The 18274-nt window shown below is 33.1% G+C and overlaps 1 protein-coding gene across 4 annotated transcripts in view; it reads right to left on the reverse strand.

Annotated features, from left to right (window-relative positions):
• Nucleotides 1-12149: 12149 nt before the first annotated feature.
• LOC108726941 (neural cell adhesion molecule 1) overlaps nucleotides 12150-18274 on the reverse strand; it is a 173081-nt gene continuing 166956 nt past the window's right edge. For all 4 annotated transcript variants that reach the window (XM_018454780.1, XM_018454783.1, XM_018454781.1 and 1 more), the window contains 3 exons: nucleotides 17485-17640; nucleotides 15975-16308; nucleotides 12150-12994 (listed from right to left, as the gene is read on the reverse strand). In XM_018454780.1, the coding sequence (XP_018310282.1) occupies nucleotides 12855-12994; nucleotides 15975-16308; nucleotides 17485-17640 (630 nt within the window). In that variant the 3' untranslated portion in view covers nucleotides 12150-12854. The remainder of the gene's footprint in view (nucleotides 12995-15974; nucleotides 16309-17484; nucleotides 17641-18274) is intronic.

The raw sequence follows: 18274 nt of genomic DNA on the forward strand, positions 1-18274 counted from the left end.
TGTCCTAAAAACGTTCTTAGAACGAAGCGACGTCTTCTGAACGTCTTTAGGGCATCCCTTGGAGATCTGTGCTGTCTGTATGGATCTTAATATTATATTTCTTTCTAACAATATCGAAATATATACTGCCTAGTTAAAACTAAATAAACATATTCAGCATGGAATATGTAACTGAACTCTAAGCCCTAATTATTTGCACAAATTCACATTCGCCTCTCCTCTCCTGCGCAGCACCCGTTATAATCTCTTCGTCAGTTCATAAATTTATTACGACATGTTGTATGCAGAAGCAGAGACGAAATACAGCTGGGTAACAAAGATTAATATGTGGAAGCTAATGATCTACACGATAATTGGTGTCAGACCGAATGTTTGACAACAATCTAAATAATTTCCTTCGAAAACGCACGCGCCACATCGTTTGCCATGCGGCGCACTATTTGCATGTGTGTTATATATTCCGTTAATAAATCTTAAGCTAGTGGATTAACTCACCACACACTTCTCGTTTAACAGTCATCCGCCACCATGTAATTCGACCGCGCGAGCTTAGCGGCGTACATCGCGATTCGTATGTGGAAGAAGCATCGGCTGTCACCGATAATCCGGTCCACTTTCGCATTTCATGCATTGTTGAGCAAACGACTATCTCTCTGAAAATCCAGTAACAGTATATAACCTACGCTATCTACGGAAACTAGCCGACAGAACTGTATCACTTCACCTCGTTGATGGATAATTTACTGTTATCATTCACTGGACATTGAATTTTTAAAAGTAAAAAATTCTTCTGTTTCGAATTAATAATGAAATGAATTTATTCATTTCATTGTTAAAGAGAAATAAGAAGAATTAGTATTAATTCTGCTTTATCTTGTTAGATTGATACTTTAATTAAATTCGCTACTTTCGCATAGATAAAATAAATTGAAGTGTAAAAAAAGTAAATCTAAGTGTGTAATTAGTGACTTCATATTTGTATGATTTAATTTTTTATATAAAAATAATAGATTGCGCTATATAAAAATGGATTTACACATTTAAACATGTAGTATAGTGTTATTCTTACATAGAAAACTAATTATAAATCAAACTTAGATCGATAAAAACAAATTAAATAAAAGAATAATCTTGTTTTCAATCAAAAAAGAATTTTAGCGCTTGATGATGTTTGTGTGCGAATTTTCAAATACATTTTTCAGTTCTATGAAATGAAAAAAGTAAATCACATGTGTATGAAGTCTTATATAAAGTCTTATTAGAGATTGAATTTGGAGTGTAGATAAATAGAGGGACAATTAAATTTCGGTGCATTATATATTATATTATATTCATCATTTCATGTCTATTTGTAGGATTTAATGTAGATCCATTGATGATCTAGAAATCCGTAGCCTCTAAACACATTTTTTGTCCTAATAATAACACAGCATTGCGAGGACCGTCGAAAGACTGACTCGAAGTTACCAACTCCATCAAGGGCAAGTTTTGAAGGAGCAGATCTCTCGCGGGGGTGATAAACCACATTACGGGTGGCATAGAAGCTCGTAAAACTAGCTTGATAGCTCGCTGTAGGCGCACCGAAAGTGAAAGCTCAGCTCGACGTCGGCATTGCTCGTTTCGATTCATGACCACGACGTCGCAATTTCGCCCGTTACTCTCGAAATATGCGTGACGCGCCGATAATACTCGCACCTCACGATAACGCTCGAATGGCAGCGAGTTCACTACAGCGAGATAACACCGAAGTAACTCTACACGAAGTGATGTAGTGCGGTCCTGAGTGACTTGCACGTAGCTTGACTACACGTTGGCAGCTTCTACTAGAACAATTCGGAGCCGAATCGAAATGGTGAAACACACTATTGAATATCAAAGGAGTGTGTGTAATGGTAATTCAATCTCTTAAATAAATTACATTTTACTATTTTTAACTTCCATGTGTGTCAAAATGTAAATCAATTCATTTCTGTGATTAAATTGCTCTGTTTTAAAACAACATTTATATATTAACCTATACTTGATATACTTAAATAATAAATTTCAGTCAAATTTAATACATATATTTTTTGGGTTAGATTATTTAACTCGATTGTTTTATTTAATTAATAACGTAATATTAATTAATAACTTATAATAGGAGCAGTAGAGATCTATAGAAATATAATTAAAAATAACTATAAAATGGAATGTAATTTGACATTACGAATTTAATAGTGCATTTCACAGTCTTCAAACAATTAAAAACGAAAAAAAAAATTCTGGAGAAAATACATAGGCATATAAAATACATAGTAATTATGTTCGTTAAATAATTTAATAAAATTTAATAGAATTGCAATATAGGTAAGATTAGTTATAACTTTATAAAGTTATAAAAATAAATATGGAATATTTGAAATGAAAAAACTGCGATCAATAAATTGTCTGTATTTTCGTTCACAAAAAGAATATAAATTAAATTGAGAGAGATTACAAAATCTTGTTAAAAGATAATTTAATAATAAAATGCCGTTCAATGTACCTACTTAAATGAATCACTTCGAGTTATATTCGTCTACTGTAATACACATCAGTATCATCAGCTGTACGATGAATATAGGTTTTTGAAAATCTTAATGCTTAAGCAGTAATATCAATTTGCTGATATCTCACAAGTTTCTTTAGTAATGTCATTTTGCACAGCGCCTGCATTACACGAGCGTAAAAACTATTAAAGTTGTTAAATGCGCGCGCGCGCGAACAAATAACTCCGCGCTATAAACACTCTAGCAACCTTTAATGCGACTTATTTAATCTCTCTTGTGTTGTTTCCTTTAAAATATTCAAAAGTAAAAATATCGCGATATTTTCATGAATCGCGACTTATTAACTGTTGTGATGCAATCAGATACATCTATACTTATTCGAGTATTCCTACATAATACACTTATGGGCGTGTATATTGTCAAGATGTGATAGTGTTACTCGCTACTTTTTGCGTGCATTCTGAATATTAGTACGTTTTGTTATAAACTTCGGCATATAAACATCAATATGATGGTATTGCTTTCATTATATGAGAACAAATATCCCATATTATACACTGAAAAAAATGTAAATATATTTTAACAAATATTTGTTCGAATAATACTAACTGAATATTTACTAAACATTTATATTATATTTGGTACAACCATTAATTTTGTTTAACTATCATTTTTGCGGAGTAAATATGTATTTACTATTAAGATTTAGTAAATTTTTTTCAGTGGATCATAAAAAAATGTTTTAATTAAATAAGTTTATAATGTCATATAAAGTTTCTAAACCTGCAGTCTTAAATATAAGAACCAACTATAAATATCGATCATAAAATCATATGTTAAACTTAATTTACTTTTTAAAAATAAGTAAGCATATATATTGCAATTATCATAGCGCTTCACATAACATTTAATAACATCTTTTGTTTATAAAACAAGATGTTTTATAAAATTCAATCATGTAGTCTAAAACTTTAGTCTTATTTGATTGGTTCTTGTAAATTATTCAATGCAATTATTATTCTATCACTATTCGATAGTTGATTCTTATTAAAAATAATCCGTTTAGCTTGTTTAATTATATTGCTATCTATTTTCAATGCATCATAAATCTTAAAGCTGATCTTGTTGTCTCTTAAATAATGCGGAAACAGAAAAATCTTGCTAATGAGGCTGTCAGAGATCTGCAGTGAATTCTTAGAAAAAAGTAACGTCGAATCGATCATACGTAACCTAACGATCATACAGATGATATTTTCGATGTAGGCGATCAGATGTATCCGGTAGATGAGTCCAATTAACTCGGTCTTGCTCTGCAGCAATTCAATGGGGTAAATCAGCTTTTAATTGGTAGTTGCAATTTATTAGTTAAACAAAGAGAGAGAGAAAGAAAGTTACGATTTATATATATAACTGAAGATATAGTTTAATAATTACCATAATTATTCTTAACACCGTAATATCTCTGAAAATGCTAATGGATTTCTCTTGGACTAATATCGTTGATAGAAATTAATGTACGAGCAAGAATCTCTCCATAATTAACGCATCATCAGATGTATTATGTGTACATGACCGGAACGAGTAACTTCTAAGGAGCAGGGAACTTCACTCTCTGTATTTCTGTCCAGAGCTACGAAGAAAGTTTGGCAAAGCCCAGGCGCCAGTGAGCCAAAACACTGCTTTCTCGGCGTCATCTCTCATACCGCTCTACCTGTTTATACGTGCAAGATTTAGTTGTAGCTATAAAGCGCTTACCGCTTTCTGCGTACTAAGTCCCGCCGTGGATCAGAAACCGCAAACGTCATCCTTATTCAAGAATGAAATATATGCGATGTGAGTACACATACAATAATCTCGCTTTATAGTCAAACGAGACCCGATTGGGAAGTGACGCAAGAAACGTCATTGAAAATATTATTTGATCATGTTTGCATACCGCAGCATAAAACGTTTTATTCCGCTGATTGATTTGATCAATAAATATTCTTTAATTCACACATTGAGATGTCACAATTAAGTGTCTGGCGTGGATCCAGATGAAAGGGAACTCTTCAATGCCGAGACTTATCCCGAACACCACAAGTCGCGTTCGGACAGACTCCGCTCCAAACTTCTACTCCTGACTCAAACTGTTGTCTAGACAGCAGACCATCGCTCCGCGTCTGTGCTTCAACTCCCAATTCTTAGACTGTTGTACTTCAAACTTGCTTCATGGTGTAATTCCGCGAGCTCGTTAGGGTTCTAAGAGATCACGTATCGACCCGCGAGCTCAATTTCTTTTCTCTCACGGCACCTGATATCTCTACTCCTTACCTTTTTCTCTCTTTATCACTTTTCCTCCCTCTCCGTGTTTTCTCTCATTCTTTGGTACTCACTGCCTTATCTACACAATATTATCTAATAATTGCGCTCCACTGCAATTTTTGTCTACGTATGGATGCATTACTCTCTCATAACCTGACATTATTTGATTTTTGTTGGAAGCTCTCTCGTATAACTCGTATAATTATATTGTAAAGATAATATTATATTGTAACCATTTTTAAGACAGTAAAATTATTATGAATCTTGGATTTGCTATAAGTTTCGTTGCTGTCATGAGAATTTAGAGTACTGTAAATTTTGAAGTTAATTTAGCCGTCTCTCAAATAATATGACAGAAAAATTCTGAAACTTTGCATCCCGCTCGACTGACCGATCGCGAAGATGATGTTCTATAGGTAAGGAATTAGGCGTATTCTGTTAATAAATTCAATCAGCCCGGTTTTGCTAAAAAAATCTCTGTGATGTTGCTAATCGTCGAACTATTTAATATTAATATTTACGAGCATGATAATCACGAGGAAGAGGAACACTCAAAACACGATATGGCTTCAAATAGAATGATGCGAAGTAATTGAAATGTCAATATCGAATTCGCCGGTGAGTACGATAGTTTTGAAATTCGAGAAGAAATTAGAGAAGTTGGAGTCGTCCGTCGACAGTACCGAGTACCACTGCGCACTCGTGCCTTCGATAGCATCTCTTTTCCGATCTGTGCGCGCAGTTTACACGAAATTCAACAGCTTTAACATTTTCATAAGTAACTTGATCAACGCATGAAACCTGATCAATGCGTTGCTCAATGGTACTCGGTTCTGTTTGTTCAGTCTTTAATCATAACAACGATTAAAGAAACAACTGCTATGAGTCTACAACTATAACCGCATTTAGTTTGGATGCTCTGCACGCGCTTTAAGCGTTAATATATAATCATTATTCTGTTTTTATCATTCATTAGATGTAAAACAACGATAGAAAACATCCAAACTGGACGCAGCTTATGTAGAGCTATCTATTAATGTTGACTTACAATCACACTAGAAAAAATCTCATTCATATTTGAACCCATGTAGTTAATAGAATGGTTAACATAAAAATACATGTACGCAAATAATAATTACTTGTTTCAAGAATATTTCAAAAATTCATATATCTGCAAATCTATCATAAGTTCATCAGATTTATTGAAAATATGTTTTGAATTTTAGTAAGTTTACTTCGATCAAGATTATTAACTTGAAACAAATTCGATCTGCTTATTTTACATCGTATAGTGTAGTGATGTCATAAAATAATTCTAAAATATGGATAGAGCATGCTTGTCATTGAGATATATTACTACTCGTAATTAATTGTAAGATAGGTAATTCCGTATTTATAGTTTTGCCCTTTCAGCTTTAATTGAACTCTGTACCGTGTTTGATGATCCCTTACGTTTTTCTTTTCTTTCTTCATTCTTTCAACACGAAGAATTTCTGCTTTCATCCTTGATAAAAAAAGGAAGAAGAAGAATGCGAATGAACATACTTAAGATATATTGATCCTGCAATGTGCTTTGCCAATAAAGTATATTATTTCCAATTTTCTAAAAAGGTTGAAACAATATCCGGGTTTTATGTATTATATATTCTTTGGATATGCACAAGTAAAAAATTGAACTGTCCATAAACATCGATATTTTAGAACAACAAAATACTATTAATGTCCGTAATATTAAATCCTATAAATCTTATAAATAATAAAATTCTTTTGAAACAGTTATTATTTCTTTTTCTATGTAATAGAAGACGAAAAGAATGTAGAACTATTTTATATCAAACATATAAGAATGACTTTAAATTACGTCGTTATATATTTGTAGTGCAAAAAAGAAATCAATTTATATAGTATCTATGCAAATTACAATATATTCAATACTGTTTATTTTGTATATATGTTGTCATGATTTTCAATCATGACGAAACGCGATTCGAAAAGATTGCTGAATTTGCATTTAAAATTTCACTTGGGAGGGCTCATCATAATACTAGAATATCGACGTTTCTCCGTCCGTTGCGTTAAACTCAGCAGCCAAGTCATATATTCGTAATGGAACGACTGAATAATTCCGTTCATGTAATGAGTCCGCGCATCTTTTTCTCTTTTTTTTCTCGACGTTCTGGCAATCTTTTATTCTTTCAAACAGAGGCGCTCTTTTCAACGGTCGTTCTTCGTTGAAACACATGAGTATACATATATGTACGCAGTACAGTCTCGAAATGGCAAAGGAGTCGGAATCTTTATTACAAATCTGAGTGCACCTGTGCGATTGTACCTGCTACTCGACGATCACGAAATAAGGAACGTCGTTTTATTTCGACGGTGTTTCAATTTAGCCGCCGCTGCAAAAGGGTTTCAAGCTTTTATCGCGTACCTTTTATCCGGCAGAGGGGTGGAAAATAAAAGGAAGACGAGTCGAGGGGCGTGAAGCATCAGGCCGAAATATCAGGCGAAATATAAAAACGAGAGACGTCGCAACCAGACACGAATATTGCGTGCGATATTATAGTATCCGGAATTCAAATATAAGTATTAGTTACGTGTGTGATATAAATAGTCGTGTGTGTATGATGAGCAATTTTTCTAAATGTTTTTGCATATCTGTCTGCACTACCTACGATTATTTAGTAAAAAAAAATTGCGCACAGCTACTTCAATACTCCAATTTTAATCCTCCGTCTGCAATCTAGGTTTTTTTTACATGAGCGAAATTTTACTCTCAAATTTTTTTTCATTTTTGCTTGAATTTCAATTTTTATTAAATAAAGAATTTAACATTTGAATTAACTGATATAGATGTTGAAAAGTAACCTGAGATTTTTCCATATTTTTTGAAATCCTAGAATTGTAAAAAAACGGATTGGACAAAAAAGATCCAGACACGGAGGGAGTAAAAATATGCAGAGTAAAATTGCAGAGTAAAAAATGTTGTTAAGTTACACAATTCTTAGCTAAATCCCTTAATTTAATTATTTAGCATTTTTTAAACTCACAAGTTATATCTCATAATAAACTTTAAGGTACATTTGCATTGAAGTATAATCTCTGTTATAGCAATGTCAAATTTTAAAAAATAAACGTTTAACAAGATCAAAGAAAATCTTAAAGAGATAAAAATCAACCTTACTAATTGTAAGTGGACATTTGAAAAATTTATTTAAGCGCTGATGTATTATACGCCAGCCTTATTAGCACATTCTCTGTTTAGGTTTTATATTACCTACGTTAATTGCCAGCCAAGGTTTAGGTCATTTTAATTAGTCAATACTCACATAATCAAGAGGCTTTCTATACATATTTGTTATTTCCAGTGTGTGTGGAACGAGATTATTATATCTGTCATCGTCATCTAATTGATCTGTTATTATATTAATAGAACATAACTTGCCATATGTCATTTCGTATTCAACGAAAGTGGAATTTTATTGAGGACTGCATCGAGTATCTGTCGTTTTTTCCACTTTTTTTCGAGAACTTTACATGTGGGTCAAATTCTGTTTAGCATCGACCTTAACTTTGTTCTGCTATTTCTGTCAAACTCAATACGCGATTAAGTGGATTCCTTTTTACGTTAGATGTAAATGGGAATCGAGATAGGGATTCGCATTTGTTGCATTGAAGATACCAGGTGTTTCCAATACGTAGATGTGCGGTTTATCGCTGCGACAAAAGACTCACCGTGATTGTTACGTTCCATGTTGCATTTGCCATTGTCCATTTTCGCTTTCAAATTCAGCACGATTACTGCGAGTTGATAGCTGACGAACATTTCATATTGTTTGCGCAATTGTTCAATTTTAAAAACTTAACGTAATTTTGTAGAATGTTATATAATAAAATAGTTATTTTATTTGTAGCGTACACAAAATAATTAAAAACATGGAAATAAAATCAAATCAAACAGAATAATAATTCGATTCATTTCTCTCTTAAATATTACAAATACTTATATTACTATATTAGTTATATAATGATTATTTAAAAAATTTTGGGTTTCATTAAATAAGATTCTAGTTTCATCTCACTAAAATGCATTTACTGCTTAAAAGCATGCAAACTTATTCCGAATTATCGTAAAACAGTTATAACAATAATTGTAATAGTTACAATAATTTTTATTCAACCAATTACTTGCAATAATATTTACATGGTTTAATATAATATATTTGCGGTAGAAATACTGAAACTTATAATAAATAAACGTTTAACTTATTGTTAAGAACTCGTAACATTTACATTTAGATGTCGTTATATATGAATGATTAAAGAGACTAAACACGCGAACATACGTGTTAACGCAAAATAAGTCGTAATAGATTGTGATAGGTTGCATGTTATAAGTCACGACGTGAGAAATTATTATCCGTCATCGAGATTCTATTTTCTGTACGGAGAAATGCTAAGTGGTCTGCAAAAACATCTGGTCGCATGCAGTGAAACTATATTTTTCTCTTACCTGCATCATAAAGCTGTCAAGAAGTCAATGAATGCTGATAAAATATGCGCTAAATTACTCTTGTTTTCGCACTATACTATAAAAATAAACCTTTTTTTATTTGCGTGTATTCGGAAGAAATATTTATTAAATTATAAAATATATACAAAATGTAAAATGGCTAAGAATTATAATCAATAAACCGATTGTACATTTTATACATATTTATATAATTTATATTATTTTATTATTCGTATAAAAACAAAAATAATGGTTTAAAATATTAACAATCCTATATAAAATTTACTGAAATATTTTAAAAAAATAAGAAATATGATATATATTTACAAAAATTTTAAAGCTTTCAGCATTTAAAGATAATCTTTAAAGGTAATCTTCTCAATGAAAGAACAGTTATCTTAAATAATGTTAAATTTGTAGTACCATAATGTAAAGAACTAAAAAAAAATTAAAAGTGAAAAATTTATGAGAGAGAGAAAAAAAATTATTTTAATCATATTATTTTTTCACAAAACTTTTACATCTTCCTTACAATTCTAAAAGATCATACGATGCTTGCTAATAAAAATTCATATACATGTATCAAAATTACTTCGAATTATTCAAAAATAATGAACGAGCATACTTTCTAAGATTTAGGAAATAAATTCATTACAATCGTATAGTCACGATTAATGTTTTATTGAATGCGTAGTTAGAATGTTTAGTATTTACATTGATTCCACGTATTCAGATAAATAACGTTGATGAGCGCGAGTCCGCGGCCGCATCGCCACGTATCGTGCGTGCCGCGCATAAAACTCGATGTATAATTAAAGACCGTGAGCGCCCATCGCATTTCCTACCGCAGAATATCAGGCGTATCGAGTTTTCATGAAACACCGGTAGCCGCGGAAACGCGAGAATCCTTTTGAAGTGCACTATTTAGTCATCTCCTTTTTTAACTCCATTATTTTACACTCCAAAATCTGACGCTAAATACTCGGAGGAAAAAGGTCTAAAAGATATAAAGGCATCCAGAAGATATATAAGCGTCTTTTAAAAGTACCTTGTCTTCTGGATTTTCACTTCATTTACGTTATCTTCACTTTTAGTGAGATCAGAAACAAAGCTTTGTTTGATGGGAAAAGTCTCACCGTCGATAAAACAATGTGTAGAAGTCCCGATTTCGTTAAAAATAATTAAAGGAGTGTAATTTGTGTCTCGATCGCTCGCATCGCTCGTGTGACGCGCGCTATCCGAGGCTGGATTATTCATCAATCTTGAGGACGTATAAAGTGGGTATACACCAGAAGAAGAACGCAAAAAGATGAGACAAACGAGTGAAGAGCAAACTCTCTCATGTTCGCTATCTCCTCGTTTCTTCTCTGTATTCACATCGGACATTCGTTCGGTTGAACGAACGTTTGCATTTATCATTTATTTAAAGATAGGTATATATACTGGGCGAACAAACAGTGAGAATGCTTCAGTGTATACCCACCCGGAGAATCGCGAGGTGCGGAGAAAGAAACCTCTTCGCAATGGCGATGGCACTGCGAGAGGTCGACGGGAATTGAGGTAAGGCTTCTACAGCGCGGAAAGAACGTCGCTTCGTCCACCTCAGGCTCGCGTAATCAAGTTGTCGCGAGAAATCTGCTTGTCTTATCTTGTCGCGATTTCGAAGAAACATACACTAGCTCGAAAGAAGATTTAGTTAAACTCTCTGCTACCGGCAAAAGACAACAAGATTACTCTAGAACGGGATTTACAGCCGGGATTTTGCACGTTTGAAATATATTTTTTATTATTGTACTGTATTCCAACTGTCGCGCAATATTTTTTTATTCAAGTCTGTGTTTATTTATTTATTAGAACATATTTCAGATAGTTTTGTTTTTTTGTCGAATTTGATTTATGAAATAAAAAGGGCTTTATGGTAGCAGATTTAATCGATTATATTGTATCAATGTAGATTACCTTTAATCTTGGTTTAAGTTATCTTTTTCTAATTTTTTTTTAAAACTAGAGAAAGATAAAAAATAAGTTAAGCCAAAATTAAAGTTAATCTATATTGAAATGGACATTAATTGAAGAGTACGATTCATCATTATTACAGCTTTGCTCGTCACGACAAACAGAATTTTCGCAGCAAACCTCTACGTTATGCAATAACGTATTGTATATACGATGAAAGCTCGATCAAACGCTATCGTGAAAGGGATTTAACAAAAACATGTGTAATCAACGAATGCGGCAAACGATAAACGGTACAAATCACTTTAGGATTCAAAAATATGACTGATACCACGATTAATTGAAAGAACGATAAATCGAGCTTTCGCCGTGTACATTTGTTTGTACGTAACGAATATATACGTATATGTATGTATATATGTAGAATGCACGTACGAAGAAAACGATTCACCGATCACGCACATCGAAAGATATCAACGAGCCGCATATCGAGCGGAATAGTTCCCATCGGGAAACAAATTTCCTGCCAGAAACCGAGTTTCCCGTCAAAACAAATCAGGGACTCCCTTTCCGCTTACGCGACTTTTTCACCAATGCGTATCTTACGACGTACCTTAGTACCATAGTTCCGTAATCCTCTGGTCTCATTGCGATCCACGTGGTTACATCCGAAATAATTGCTAATTTTATTATAAGAAAATTATATTGCACAGAGCTTACAGAGCAAATAATAATAAAAATAAAACATTTCTGAAACAGAAAAATACATTTATGATAAATTCATCATGAAATTTATCGTGGCATACTACTATGTCCATATGGTTAGATAATTTATCATTAATTTCCAGATATATTAGTGAAAATTATTGATTTTTTTGACAGTTCTCAGAACTTTTTTGAAGTATCATTGTTTTGTACGATTTATCATCACAACAAAATCTCTAAGTGCAACAAGAGAAATTGCGATCGTATTTACACGTTGAAATCTTGTTTCTCATTTTTATCGTGGACAGAAGAAGTTGGACTGCAACTTCGCGCGCAACGAGACACGTAGAATTACGCGAGAATTTAAGAGTAAAACGTATCTCCTACAGTAAATCGCTAGCTCAATTCCAAAACGGAGTACAGTCGTCTCGGCAAACACATTTACGCGGCACTCGCGCGAGAACGGGCCGAGATGGAAGATAAAGTGCGAAGGATTGAAGAGCTTTACAGGTGTGCACCATACCGAGACAAACGGACTCGCCGGTGACTTTCTGTCCTTGAGCTACAAGACACCATCGGGCACCGAACACGCGCGGATGTCAACCTCGAGTAGCGTCTATCTATAGTATACGTAAAAGAGACACACTTAAGGTAAACCGAGTTCGTGGTATCACGCGCACAATCATCCTCGGCACACACCGGAGTTTCTTCCTAGGTTAGAAGTGAGCGGGACTCGTGCCGACACCAGGCAGCGGAACAACGACTTCGGAAACTCGTTTCCTCACCGGACCCGCCGCCAGGTCGCGGAGGACACACGGACCGAAGAATGCCGCCGGGGCGGCGGTAATTCACGTCGGGTAAAGGCTCGTGAAACTCGGTATCCTCCAGCTGACGGCCGCCAGGAGGGACACGAGGAAGTTGCTCGCCAAAATTGCCGGGCTGAGGTTCCTTCTGTCGCCCCCGTGCATTGCCGCTGGTTTCTCCTCCTCTGCAACGAGATTAGAAAGCTACATTTCATACGCGGTAGAAAGGGGTGGCGGGGATACAAAACTGAGTGGGCTGCTTAATTTTAGATTATCACTCGTGGACGTAAAGAGCTTGTTGAATTTGTATGCAGTAAAACGCTTAAAATAAAACTACGACATTTGCGTTTGTTTGCAGGATCGATTATGATTCCAACGAAAGTTTTCGCATCTTCCTTAGGAATCATTAATTAAGGAATACGCTGGAAAGTTGCGGGCTATAGAATCTAATTATCAACTTTGTTTTTATTTTTTATCTATCTTATGTAATATTTGCTATACACGACTCCATATATTATACTTTATAAGCATACATCCCTCGAGGAATATGAATATTTTTAATGTAAATCGTTACTCTCTTAAGAATGGTAATTTGATTTTAATAAAAAAGTATGAAATATATCAGATTCCCTTTATATGTAAATTCTGGGAATAATAATTGGATAAATAAAAACGGAATAAATCAGATTAATAGTGAAACAAAGATTCAAATATTCATTTTTTTTCTGCTTTTCTGGTATTGATAATAGAAGATATTTTAAAGATATTATACATGTGTAAATTGGAGCAGAAATTCTAGAGAAAAATGAAAAAGTATTCTTCTCATACGAGAGAAGCAGTAAAGCCCTCTCTTGAGAGTAGAAAAACAGAGTTTTAAACGATCTCAGGGATCGTCCGACGTTTCTAGTTGAGATATAAGATGAAACGCGGATCATTTCACATTTCTTATTGTAGCAAATACCGCTCGACAATCTGGTCACGTTTACGTGACACTCCCTAGTCATGTGCTACAGCATCGGTGGCGACATGGCAAATAGTGGATGAATATCTGTCGAACTTTTCGAGTTTTCTAAGGCAGTTCTCTCTTTTCATCATCTTAAATTCCCTCAAAGTAAGCCATTTTTTCAAATACTAAAATTTAATTCTAATAGACTTCAGTACTATTTAGTTTTTAGAATTTTTCAGTTTTTAGCAGCTATATTTTCTTCTAACTTAATATTCTTTCTAATTTTTTATAAGAATATGTGCGTTTGGTTAAAGAAAGCCGTAAACTTGTAATTAAAGAGACTTAATTATACAATCTGCACTAATGCCTTGAAAAAACTTTGGATGACTGGCGATGAACATGAGCATGAAAAAAAAAGATTAAAATAAAATCGTATGGGAACAAGGTATTGTTTCGTGTAAGGAGGAAATAATAGATAAGTTTGATAATGCCTCACGGACACTATCGCGTTGTTACGTAGTTGCTAAGCGCGTTAAAATGTAAGTAAAACCCGACCCGAAGTTATACACTATACTTTCAAAAAATTGCGTTCGAACTTTGTCTTCACGGAACAAACTTGGGGGTTTTGTAAAAGTTTCGTCGTTAGAGGGACGGTGGTACAATTTTGAAGCGCCCTTCTGTTATCGCAGGCGAGTTATGCGGGATGAATGCGTCTACGAGAGCCGCGCTAAATCCGATCGTAACGATCTCCCTACGAGCCGTTTAATTGTTCGGCACTTACTCTAATGAATATTCAAGTTTCGTGGAAGTTCTTCCCGGCTGATCAGTGGCTGATCTCTTCTTTTCAGAAGTAACTGGAGCGAGTTAATTACCATCGCGTTTTAATCCGAGAATTCGGCCTACTGATACAATCCGTAAGCCGTTCATGCTGTAGAAATCTTTCTAAAATTGGATCTTTAGCGATCATGTCGCCCTAATTCATGATTAATATTGCCGTACAATAGTGGAATTTAGAGGGTAGGTAATAAAGTTTAATCACCGGGAAACATCAAAAATTTCCTTCATAGCGAATATACATATATCAATATGTAATATTACTATTATACTGACTTGTGTAACATTTGCATTATTCATTAAATATAAAAGTGGATGTATTTTCTATTTATGTCACGCTTGACATTTTTTTATCCGCGAAGTCAAGATAGTTTATTAATAAATAATTCTGTGTTATTTAAGATTCTTATTTTCTTATCACTACTATCTTAGATTATGACGTCAGAAGCAAGAAGATACACTACAAAAATTCTTACAAAAAGTATATTAAAATAAAAATATATTTTAATAAAACGATACTTTCCGAAACAAAAGGATATTGGACATATTTTATGAGTCTCCAATAATCGTAAAAGTATTAAAAAAAGATATAGCTATTATGCAATTTGCAGAATTCTATTTGAATTCATTTTGTAAGAATTTTTATTGTATATTTTCATTGTATATTTTTATTGTATATTTTATTGCTTTTGACATCACAATCTGACATAATAATAATAATAAATGAACAGGAGCTTTAACGTTCCATATTCTGTGAATGTTCTTGCGATATAATTTCACGATACGTTTGTAGCAATCGTTTATATTTTATGTATATGAATATATATTGTATGTATCTAGCTTCTAGCTTATAAACATCGTAAATATCGCGCGTCATTAGATTTTTTCAGTGCATAAATAGCAGCTTTTTGCGGACTACTTGTGTATGGTCAGTAAGCATTAGTCATTTGTTTTACTTCATACTGATAACGTAAAAAATACAACGAGATAGATCTGCACTTTTTTGGAAACATAACTTTAATCCTTTAATGTCTGTATAGCTATTATGCAATTTGCAGAAAAGGTTTTTATATTATCAGATAATATTTATTCAGTATTTTTTATTGAATCATTATCTCTATGCTGAAAGACAAATAAATAGACTATTCCATTAAATGAATTAAATTCATAATACCGCACTTTCTTATCAAGTAAAAATTTAAATTGTTATATTAAACGTTAGATATATTCGTCGACCCTAATTGGCACGAAGTAATATTTTATTGAATTAGTTTTGCATTCATATATTTCCTTTAATTAACCTCAAATCTCTCAATTATCCTACAATTGTCCGCAAAGCTAAATTTAGCTGAAACTGATGAAGGTTGTAACTTTATGTTTCTCACCTTCGATCACGTGAACCATGACAAACGCCGCTTTGGCGTTGCTAGGTTTGCACGTATAGTTCCCTTCGTGCGTAAGCTTCGTTTTGTCCACCGTCAGAATGGAGCCGTTTAACGTGAGCTTGACATCAACGCCGGGCTCCTCGTCGTAATTTATCATACGACCCTGACGATACCAGAAAACAAAAACGGGCTTTTCCGTGGCCGCCATAAGTTGGCATTCCAAACGGAGGTTCGAACCTTGCTTCACGTGCAGATCAGGCGCACCTGGTATTATCGAATACGCCTCCGTAATCTTGAGACGGGCGAAGTTTCGCTGTACCGGATGCGACGTCACCTGCAATCGTAATGTAACAATATCTTTTATTTAACTTTTCATATATGTATATATGAAAGACACAAATTCGAAAAAGCTGAAACATTCAGATAACATTCGGGAAAATATTGAAATAGCTGTTATTTTGTGATAAAAATGGACAGAATAAATTAAATATTGTAACTAAAAGAAATCTGTCGCTTCTATTAGCATATAGTAAAAAATATATATTTATAAATTATTTTATTATTTATTAGAAAGAAATTATTCGTTACAAGATAATAGCTATTTAACAACTTCCTATTATCAACCTGTAAATTTGTTTAATATAACGAATAAAAATCGTTTTTACATAAATTTACCTTCAAATTATTTAAAATAAATGAGTTTATACACAAACACAGTTATACATTAGTTGGAATAATAACATAAATATATTATACAAAATGATATTAAGAAATCGGGTTATACCGTAACATGAGCATTTTCCGCAAAACAATGGCCAATTTTAAATTATAACAAGCCACGCTTTATGCTGTAATGTATACTATAAATTGTATTCACATCATCAAAGCAATGTTGATTGTCCTTTAGAGAACCCAACAGAGGCTAAAGCTACGGCTAATCACCGCGACCTGAAACACAATTTGTGACCGACCTCTTTGGCATTTCAACTGACATTTTAGACATGCGAAACCTTTAACGAAGTGTCACGTATATTAGAAATTATTCAATTAATCATGTATAGTTTGAAACAATCACTCAATCGATACTGAAAATGTAACTCTTTCAATTTCGCATTCTAAAGAAAGAGTCGCTATTTAATTATTACACAATGACATGTACCTTATATTTATTATTTAAGTCTGTAGTGATAGTAATCGTGTTTTCATTATTATGAAAGCTTGATGATGTGAACTAAATGAAAATAGATATTATCTCACTTATATAGTAATATATGACCTCTTTATTTTATTTATTTATACATATACGAAGCTGAAAAAAAAATGTAGAATTCATATAATGAAAGATAAAACTGATATACGATAAAGTATGCCAACGTGACATCATAGTATTAAATTACAGAAATGCGAATAAAAATATATTAAAATATATTAAAATATGTAACATCACAATTAAATACTCTGAAAATAAAAAAAGATATTATAGGTGAATATAAAACGTTCGCTAAATTACCTGACATTCATAGATGCCGGCATCGTTTACCGTTACGGTACGTATTGTGAGTTGCCAGTCGGTGCTCGAGTGTCTGACGACAAATCTCTTGTCAATGGAGTGTGTGCTAGTACCGACAGTTAACAATTGTCTGTCCCTCCGTCTCACCCACGTGATCTATAACAAAAAACGACAAAAAAACAGTTAACATGTGTAACCATTTTTATTTATGACACGTAATTTTTACATGAAACAAATTTTATTTTGAAAATTATTCAATTAATCAAGTAAAAACATTAATTGCATGTTTTATACTAAAAAATCGAAATATTATAAAAAAAATTGCAGCTGGATCTCTATTTAAAACAATTGTAGAGTATCGATCTCTGCTATGTTCACTAAAGTTTTTTTACTCGGTATGGTGTATATTATCCATCATGTGAGTGCTGAATGGTTTTTTTAATATCCTGTATAAAATTAAAATTGTTAATTCTCTTAATATAGAATTAAATCATTTGCAAATGAAAGAAGAAATAAACTTGCTTTTAAATTAGTGGATGTAATTTTGTGAACATTACAGAAGTACTATTTATCTTTAAACAAGTAATTAGGATTATGGCTGCATGAGTTGGATAATGAAAGTTGTTTATGTCTATATACTATCATAGTGTTCGAAAGCAGTAGGTTATTTATAGTAACAATATATGTATGAGAAGTAATGTATGTCCTATGAGGCAATGTGACAGAGGAGCCTCGACACGCATCGAATATCAATTATCATAGCCATTAGAGTACCCTAATTTCAAGGTAA

Source organism: Mycetomoellerius zeteki, unplaced genomic scaffold (assembly GCF_001594055.1).
Source record: "Mycetomoellerius zeteki isolate Tzet28-1 unplaced genomic scaffold, Tzet1.0 scaffold457, whole genome shotgun sequence".
Taxonomy (NCBI): Eukaryota; Metazoa; Arthropoda; class Insecta; order Hymenoptera; family Formicidae; genus Mycetomoellerius; species Mycetomoellerius zeteki.